The sequence below is a fragment of the Pollicipes pollicipes genome, unplaced genomic scaffold (genome assembly GCF_011947565.3).
Source record: "Pollicipes pollicipes isolate AB1234 unplaced genomic scaffold, Ppol_2.1 Scaffold_1600;HRSCAF=1878_pilon_pilon_pilon, whole genome shotgun sequence".
In the NCBI taxonomy this organism is placed as follows: Eukaryota; Metazoa; Arthropoda; class Thecostraca; order Pollicipedomorpha; family Pollicipedidae; genus Pollicipes; species Pollicipes pollicipes.
Genome location: NW_023595962.1, coordinates 19,651,501 through 19,661,188, shown reverse-complemented (window position 1 = coordinate 19,661,188; position 9,688 = coordinate 19,651,501). Strand labels below are relative to the sequence as shown.

Genomic DNA, 9,688 nt, shown 5'->3' with positions numbered 1-9,688 from the left:
CAAATGGCCCATCGCTTCGTCACACGGCCACCACACGGTTCGCCGCTCCGTTACACGGCCCGCCGCTCCGTCACACGGCCCCCGCTCCGTCACACGGTCCGCCGATCTGTCACACGCCCCCCCCCCGCTCCGTCACACGGCCCCCCCGCTCTGTCACACGGTCCGCCGCGCTGGGCCACGGGTCGCCGCTCTGTCACACGGCCCGCCGCTGGCGCACGGCCCCCCGCGCCGGCACACGGCCCCCCGCTCGGTCACGCGGCGCTGTCTCGCCGCTCGCCGGCGGCCGGGGGCCCGCTGCGCCGCTTGTTGGTGAGTCGGCCCACCTCCTCGGCGGCCAGGCCGTGTCGGTTGACCATGTGCCGGCGCAGGGTGAACGTCATGGCGAACTCCTGGCGGCAGATGAGGCAGGTGGTGCGGCCCAGGTGCCGCTTCATGTGTTCGGCCAGGTTGCGCCGGTGGTGGTAGCGCGCGCCACAGACGGCGCACGTCTCGGCCGGCACGCAGCCTGCGGCAGACACAGACACGGGCGGCTCAGCGGGAGGCTGGCTCAGTCTGCTCGGCCGGCCGCCTGCCGGCCCGGCCGGGCGCGCCGGCGCCCTCCCTATCGCTCTCAGTCAGTCAGACGGCGCCACTCGCTCGCGACGACCGCGCTTGACGTCGCCTGGCGGCGCTCTGTCGGCAGCTCGCCACGCGCCCGGACGGGCGGCGGCGCCCGGCGTGTTCTCGCAGTGTTTGGGCCGGCCCTGACGCCGAGCTGGCCCCGCCGGCGCAGCGGCGCCCGCTCCCACAGCCGTCCGGCCGATACGCGCCAGTCCATAGACGGCCGGCGCCGGTGCACTGGCGGCGCGCGCTGGCCCAGCTCTTCCTCACGTCCGAGGTATGGCTGGATCATGACGTTCACAGGCACCGCGGGCGGCTGTCACACACTCCGCCACACACTGTCGGGCGATTACGCACTACAGCAGACATCCGACACAACACTGCACGAGATGTACGCCCCTGCGGCATAACTGCCGGCAAGCTTTCCCAAAAGGGCACGGGCTCATAGGCCCTTGGACTATGCGCTTTCACGTCTCCCATCAGAACGACCGTGCTATATTTTCTTCCGTCACGCAACAATGTCAATCTTCAATGGCCCCTAAATTTGTAGTTCAGAAACCATGCGTTTTCAAACTTACCGTCACATTAGAGTTCCAAAACTGCGAAGCCCTCCAGACGCCAGCACCACCGCAAACAACAAACGAGCTTGCACCGGCGTCGGGCTACCGAAAGTGACGCGACTTCCGACGGACCTCGCAAAACTGACCGTCCGTCTGTGACGCACGAGTCTCTCGGGAGGACGCCCTACCTCCCGCGGCGAACAGCACCACCGGGCTCGGGTGGACAGACTGGAGTTCATCTCACGCGGATCGCGGGAGATCGAGCGGTGCCGGACGGCCGGCCGACGGCGGCGGCCACGGCGAGCGCCGCACGCTCACGAAGAGATGAGCAACTCTTTATGGGCGCGTTCGGCAGACAACTGCGCACACGAGTGTAGCCTCGCTACACATCGATGAAAACTGGGCCCAGCGAAGCCAGCCGCGCGGAGAGTTGCGCCTAGCAGTCTGTCTGGTGGTACTCGCCACCAGCCTTCGCCTTCAGCAACTAAGGCGACCTCAGCCATGGCACTGCAGGCAGCAGCTCAGAAACAGCCCGTCATATCAGACCTGTGCAGTGTGTTATGTTTGTCGTGTCGCTGAACGCGGCGCCGAAACACCGAGCAATAAAGTGAACTGGTTGATGCGCGCAAAAGCGCAAAATCTTCGATTGCGCTCACGTTTGGTGCGTGCGTAGAAATATGCTCGACCCGAACGACGATATAGCCCCAGGGGGATTTTCATCATTGCAGCTGCTAGAGCCAGTCGCCGCCTTCCAGTCCCAGCGGAGCTCATCTGTTGGTCTCGGAGGTCGCAACACGGCCCACTGGCCTCCCGGCACCGGAGCGGCAGGCCTCACACGACCGAGCCGGCCGGGAGGTGAAGCCTGCTCACCCTGAAAGAGGCCCTGACCTTTGACCGAGGCCGGCTCCGCGCGCCATCTCCCCGGCGGCCGATCGCCCCCGCCCCTCGCGAGGTCCAGATCACCCGGCTCGAGCAGCCCCGAGCTCGCCTGCCGTCTCCGCCCCGTCGGCTGGCGCTACCACGCCACGCCCACGCCACGCCACGCCACACCATCACCAGCAGCGGCGCGGAGCACCGACAAACAAGAGCGGTGCGAGGAGCCTACCTTGCGAGCTGCCGTCGTCCATCAGCCGCTGCGAAGGCCCGGGGGGCAGCACTGGAACGACACGGGGCGGGTCAGCGGGCGCCGCGGGCCACAGGACGGTCGCGGACCAGGTTACACAGAGCCAAGCCGCTGGGACGCAGGGTGCGCGAGGCCTTCGCTATGTCGCAAAAGGGCACGCACACACGCGCTCGAGGCTTCAGCGCATGACGGCCTGACGCATCAGGACACCTGTACGCTTCTGGACCCCAAGTCCCGACGCAAATACCAGGGGAATTCTCGCTAGGCTCCTTGCACATGGCGCGGCATTGACGATCTAACAACAGCAGCTGTACTAGTATTTTCTTTGAGGCACAGCATTCTGACAAAACAAGCCCACTGGAAGTGAGCAACACCACCCAAACAATGGGAAATGAGCAGCAGGTCCACACGGCCGTGTCAGTAGCAGTCAGCTGTCACCAGCGCCTCAGTCTTCGCCAGCAGTTGTCCATAACTCACAGGCGGCGCTGGTGGGCGCGACACCCGGCAGGCCGGGCAGCGGGTCGGCGGTGCCGAAGCTCTCGAACTCAGCCACGTAGCCGAGCGTGTCGTCCAGCGAGCCGTCGCCATCCAGCGCGATCTCGTCGGCGCCGGCGCCCTCCCCGTCATCCACCTTCTCCACCTTGACGGCGCCGTCCGCCGGCGGCGGCGGCGGCAGCGGGAGCGGAGCGGCAGCGGCGGCGGCGGCGGGCGCGGGGCCGACAGCGGCGCCTGCACGGCCGGCGCCGGCGGCGGGGACGGCGCCGCCGAATGGTCCGAGGAGCCGGACAGGCCGGGCGTGTCGGGGGCCGCGCGGGCCCGGGGAGCGCGCCGGCGCCGGCGCGCCGTCCGCGCCCGAGTGTCGCCGCCGCTTGGCCGGCGGCGAGCGGCTGGCCGCCGGCTCGGCGGGCGTCGGTGGCTGCCGGAGACAGAGGCGCCGCTCAGCGCCGGCCACCGAGTGGCCCTGGCCAGCTGATGCATGTGAGCACTGACCGCCCAGAGCAGCACACGAACGCCTGAATACCGCGCAGGCTGGCATCAACATGACAACGAAAGGGAACTAACTCAGCCTGCAGAAAAACGGCGAGCTTTGCTTCGACTCACATACCGACACGACGGTGTCAAAGGGACAAAGGTCACATGGAGGGGGCTCATCCTTGCATACAGATGTGGAAATGTAGCTAACACCAGTGCACAGAAGGACCAGCCTGCGCACAGACGCCCAGGCACAGCACAGTTCACTCCGCAAACAGATGGACATTTCACCAGATGCATGAGATGGGGCGTCAGTACGGAAGGGCACAGCATCCGGATCGCGTACCCACTGAGCTCCCGCCCCTCACTGAATCAGCACGTGAGACAGACCACGTCACCGTTCACTGGAGCTGCTGGAGGGGTGCGGGTGACGGTGATGTCCCGTTGGACCGCACGGGGCGTACACTTCGGAAGCGAGCCACGCGGCGGAGGAGCACCAGTCCCACCTTGTCGTCCTCTCCGCTGAGGCCCCTGATCTGCAGCATCTCGGCCGTCTTGATGAAGCTGGCCAGCTGGCTCTGGGCCACGTTCACGCTGCCCTTGTACATGAACTCGATGACGGCCCGCAGGTCGGCGGCCGACGTGTCCTTCAGGAAGATCACCATCTGCTGACATGGCAGACCCTGGAACACAGGGCAACGCTCTTATGGCTGCCTCCGTGGCAGAGCATTGCCACAAACGGCCGAAGCAATCGCTTCGCCGAGCGTGAGCGAACATAGTACTTTTTCCATACAAGTTACATCCCAGTCCTGAGCATCACAACCGAGGCGCTCACAAGCAGACGTCCGTAACGCCGCACAGTGGCATGCTGGCGACGCTGAACGAATCTCAGAAGTGTCCGACTGGGCCTGCAGGCAGCAGTACATCCTTCCAACCAAATAGAGCAGCTGACGTACGTGAAGTCCCATCCTGGAATCACCGAATGAAGCCCCCAGCCCCAACTGGACAGGAGACTACACCCCTGCCTCAGGACCTCCACGTCAAGGCACGCTACCATGGGGCAATGGCAGAGACACAACCCAGCACGAAGGCGGCCACGACTTGGGATGAATGCCCCACCAAGCTGGGAGTGGAGGCGCTCGCTGGCAGCGCGTGATCGCACCTTGAGCAGTTCGCGGAAGTAGGGGCTGCAGGCGAGAGCATCATGCGGTGGGCGCGGAGCTGCTCGCCCTCACAGCAGAGCGTGATGTCCACCAGCTCGCCCTTCTGCCGCAGGCTGTTGAACAGCGATGTCACGCTGCCCTGGAAGCCGTCCCACTTGAGGCAGAACTTCTGGCTGTTCATGGTGTCTGCAGCAAAACAGAGGCCTTCAGCAGAGGGCAGATAATTGGGAAGAGCCAGGGCCTTACCCCAAGTTTCCTCAACATGACCAATGTTTTTCAGATGCCACTTAAAACCAACTCCCAACCCATCACCCTGAAACACCAAGATAGGGAGCCTTTTTTTTGCTTGTGTGAGTTCCCAGGAGCATTTGTGGGAAGCATTATGCATATAGGTAAGACAGTACTGTTAGCCTTATTCCTGGTAGAATAACCAGCAAGGGAAAGGATACATAGACACATTGTTAGTTTGACTACATGCCTTTATCACAACAAATACCTGCAGTGAATTCAAAATTGGTTGCCAATCCCACTAAGAATTGAGTGAGGCTCACAATTCTTAACTTGCCACAAATATTCATTTGGAAAAATGTATGTAGCCAAAATATCAATGCATCTATTTCTCCTTTCTCCTGGCTATTATATGAGCAACAAGGCCAACAGAACTGCCTTGCCATTTTTCCTTACATCAACTTTCAGCATGACATGCTTTTCTTTAAGATGGCCTCTCTGGAGACCCATTGAGTTACTGGTTTGTACCCACTATCCTCCCAGCTACTGAAATATCCACTGAGAGGGTCATACAAGTTCTGTGTCACTTTCTTTATGATAACATAAATTGTGGCAATGTACTTAACCAATCCAGACTCTTATCCAGACATGCAAAGACATACCATTCTGCCTAAATTCCTTCTTTTGTGCCTCAGGTCATCATTAATAAAAAATAAACATTTTAATAAACAAAAAATTATCATTTAAAACAATGATATACAAAATATACCACAACTTTTTTGTTAACCACAAGGGCTTAAACTATTTAGATCCCTTAGTGCACTACATCCAATCCTAAGCATTCCGCAATGCAGTTTTACCTCACATTACAATATTAATTCACTTCTCATCCTCTATGCACCAACAATTTTGACATCAACAAAACATCTAAATTGTAACATTGGGGAACAAGCACAAATTACAAATGGACAACATCTGAGGAGGAATTGGGGATTGAGGAAGGGTTATGACAATCTTAATGGTTCAGACTCTGAATCAATTCAAGAAAGTGACGCTCAGCTCTCCAACTCCCCACACTGGTACCACATTCACATTCAGAATGCTCTGCCTTACAGTATGCATATGAGACTGTAACAAATACATACCACTCTGATCATACCGTGTTGCAGCGACGTCTATATGTCTATGAACTACAAATGTCTATAACCTACAAAGCATGTATGAAGTAACTTGAGCACCTAGAACTCAACACTATGCTCGCTACCAAATTCAGCACATATAACCAACATTTCAAGTTATCATTATCTTAGTTTCAGGCACAACTACTTCAAAACATTTTGGTTTAAAAACAACGGAATTTGCCCTCGCCTCCATTTTGCACATGAGGTTCAATGCGACATCACATGAATGTCTGGCGCAGAAGTCAGATATTTGTAGACAACTGGCATGGATGCACTGTAATTGCTGTTGGGGATGATGCTCATGAGAACTTGACACTCCTAGAGTATTATTTTGTAGACTGGCATGGTGCTGGCATTCTAATCTCAAAGCATGACCCAGGTATGGATTATTCACAAGCCCAAAGCAGAAGTTATGCTGCACATCAAAATCTTTAAATAATACCAAACACCACAATCTCTATTTCTCTCCCCAACAGAGTTAAGAAAGGAATTGCACAGGGTTGGACTTAACACTCAGCAGCACCTCAAACACCTGTACATACCAATCTGCCCAGCGCCCTTTAAACACTGCTCATCCACACCTGAACACAATGTGACATCAATAAAGCAGCTATGGCTAATGTAATGGAAAGGGTCTTTCGCACACTTTATGAATAAACGCTACCTGAACAAAAAAAACAAATGAAGCAGCGATCCACTAGCCTACAAAAGTACAATCCCTCCAAAAGTGACGGCACAAAAGAACTATAATAATAACTGACTATCACCGAAGGGTGCAACCGGAAAACGATTTTTACCCTCCACAAATGCCTTTCGATAATCAAATTACCAGATAAGTCGCACATTCTCCCTCCACAATAGCGGCGCGCGACTAGCCCCGATAGCGTATGTTTGTTTCCAAGTCGCTGGACTTTTTGTCTAGAGAATTATGCGGGGATTTTGGTGGCACCTTGCGGTTTTTGAAATGTCTCTAGTTTTGTTCAGGCCACAGCGAGCAGGTCGAAGAGTTGCGCTGGGGTCTTGGATTTGACAGCATTTCGGGTGGCGCGTCAGGAGACCTGCGTCCAGGAAACCTGTGCTCCCCAGGCCTACACCCAGGAGGCCTACGTCCATTGGACATACTCTCACGAGACCTACACCCAGGAGGCCTGTGTCAACTGGACCTACGCTCACGAGGCCTACACCCAGGAGACCTACGCTCACTGGATCTACACCCAGGAGACCTACTCTCACAAGACCTAGGCCCACGAGACCTAGGCCCACGAGGCCTACACCCAGGAGGCCTACGTCCATTGGACATACTCTCACGAGACTTACGCTCAGTAGGCCTACGCTCACTGGACCTACGCCCAGGAGACCTACACCCACATGGCCTACGCCCAGGAGACCTATGTTACGAGACCTATGCCCAGGAGACCTAGTCACTGGACCTACGCGCATGAGGCCCACTATGACATCATTCCCAATCATCGAATCATTGCCCATACACATATACACAGAAAAGTGTGTATATGTGTATGGGAAAGAAGAGAGAGAGAGAGAGAGAGAGAGAGAGAGGAGAGAGAGGAGAGAGAGAGAGAGAGAGAGAGAGGAGAGAGAGAGAGAGAGGAGAGAGAGAGAAGAGAGAGAGGAGAGGAGAGAGAGAGAGGGAGGAGAGAGAGAGAGAGAGGAGAAGAGAGAGAGGAGAAAGAGAGAGAGAGAGAGAGCGCATTTATAGAATTTGTGCGGAAGTGATATAACAATGGACATTGGCGATCAGTCCATGCAAGCAGACCTAAGCATCCGGATGGTAATACCAGGCTGTTCGGCTTTGCCCGAGACGTTGGTAGTGGCTGTCAGTGGCGGATCCAGGACTTCGTCTAATGGGTAACCACGCAACACTATGGGTCTCTGAGGAGTTTGTGCCCCCCCCCCCCCCTCCCAAGACAAAAAAATCGGATTTAGGCCATTAAATTCGTAGATTCTTCTTTCCTATTCTGCATGGGAAAACTGAGCGGGCCTTTGCGCAGCCCTTGCAAATGGAGAGTGATGCACATGTGCACGCATAGGGCGCGTTAAATTTCTCTCGATCATGGTGGATGCTGAGAGTGACATTATTTCGGAAAAGACATGACAACATATCCGTAGCCAGAGCCAGCACAGAAGGCCGCACGGTTGAAAAAGGACCCCACGACGGCGAAAAGTCCCCCCCCCCCCAAATTGCAGGATATTGTTCACTTGTTAATGAGGGGCACGGTTTTCTTTGTTATGTTGTGGCTTTTGCCGTCTATAACTGGAACAGAAGTCGAAAGCTACCGCGAGATCATTCAATGACGAGACGAGACGCGAGTCACACGAGATCACACGAGATGAACCTATTCGAGCTCCTCTTCGAGTTTCCCCTAACAAAGCCAGTGACGGACTCGGGGCCACTTGCCGACACATGACGCCATGTTAGGCACTATAGGCCTCTGACCGACACAGGGGCCCCGATCATTGTTTCAAGAACCCAGACCTTGAAACAAAGAGGAAGGCAAATCGTGGGCCCCAGTCTTGCTCCTGCTTGGGAAATGGGACCCTAGCGTTCCGACCAACACAGAGCCGAGTGTTCGGTGTTGGTGGTCCCTGACCGACATAGACGCCTGCACGGCCTCAGCGGCTCTCAGTCAGTGCAAGAGGCCCTCTGACTGATATTTCAGGCGACGGCCTACGGGCTGGGATCCTTTATGTGAGCTACATCCAGCCTTTTGAGTCCTTGCACTCTTTAATCTGGCTTTTGATCGTCGGTTTTGGTGGGCCCCGGGCCTCTCTTCGGGCCTTATTGAGCACTGCCCTCGATCGACCCTTGCTAACACCGGACCCTCCGTTTTGCACTGTGAGTCCCTGACAGATACGGAGGCCTCAACCAGTGTAAATCGCTGGAGCCCGCTTTGTCGCTGCTTGGGAAGTGGGCCCTCAGGCTCATGCCAACACGGACCAAACTACGCGGTACAGATGACGTCGGACCGACATATACACCCTTATTGAATTAAGAGCCCCCGATCGGCGCAAAGGGCTCTGTGGCTGACATTGCTATGTCCGGCCATGCGGGCTGGGGGCCCCTGAATATGACCTCCAGTCGGCCTTTCAGGCCCTTCAAGCTCTTAAATCGGGCCCCTACTCGTCGAGCGCGATTTGGGCAGGGGTGTGCCCCTATACCCACTGTCCGCGCCATTATGTAGTAGCATGAGTTAAACTTGGCAGCTAAATTACAAAATGGAGCTTGATGATTGATCCTGAGGGTGGTTCCGGTTAGACAGCTAATCGATGCAGTAAACTGACGGCTTATGACGAACGCAGGGTTTTGTTTGGACTATGATGGGTGAGTATAAACTACGACATCATAGAAAATGTGCTGAGAATGTATTGCTCAGGAATGGCGATTGCCACAAATTCAGCGACCATGGAAAGTGAAATACGGTACGTTAAAAGTGCGTAAGATTATCTTAGGCAACAGTGCGTAGAAATTCATTGTAACATATGCAGCTGGTGCTATCTCCGGATAATGTGACATGGAAAATAGCAATCCTTTTGATCTCGGACTTGTGGACATGCGTTAATTCGATCAATCCCGTCTATTCTACCAGGCAAAGCGCTATGAGTGATGGAATTGCTAGTGCGAGCAGACGCATCCAGGCTTTTGGCAGTAAATTAAGGTCCTTCTGACTTTATCCGAAGAACCAAAGACCAAAGCGGTCCTTGAACGTTTCTGCACAGTCGTTTAAAAGATAAAACGCAGATTATTGCACCTCATGCACTGCGATGATGAGTCGGTCGTCAAAACGGTCCTGCCTGGGTGATGCACTTCTGATGATAAGTGAGATTGGTTTAAAGATTTCCAGT

General features: G+C 55.8%; 1 protein-coding gene across 1 annotated transcript in view; it reads right to left on the bottom strand.

Annotated features, from left to right (window-relative positions):
* LOC119111624 (uncharacterized) overlaps positions 1 to 3,435 on the bottom strand; it is a 5,410-nt gene extending 1,975 nt beyond the window's left edge. Inside the window, exons 1-4 of the mRNA XM_037235467.1 lie at positions 3,421 to 3,435; positions 2,794 to 2,923; positions 2,266 to 2,316; positions 292 to 505 (exon numbers count right to left, since the gene is read on the bottom strand). Of these exons, the coding sequence (XP_037091362.1) occupies positions 292 to 505; positions 2,266 to 2,316; positions 2,794 to 2,923; positions 3,421 to 3,435 (410 nt within the window). The remainder of the gene's footprint in view (positions 1 to 291; positions 506 to 2,265; positions 2,317 to 2,793; positions 2,924 to 3,420) is intronic.
* Between the last annotated feature and the right edge of the window lie 6,253 nt (positions 3,436 to 9,688).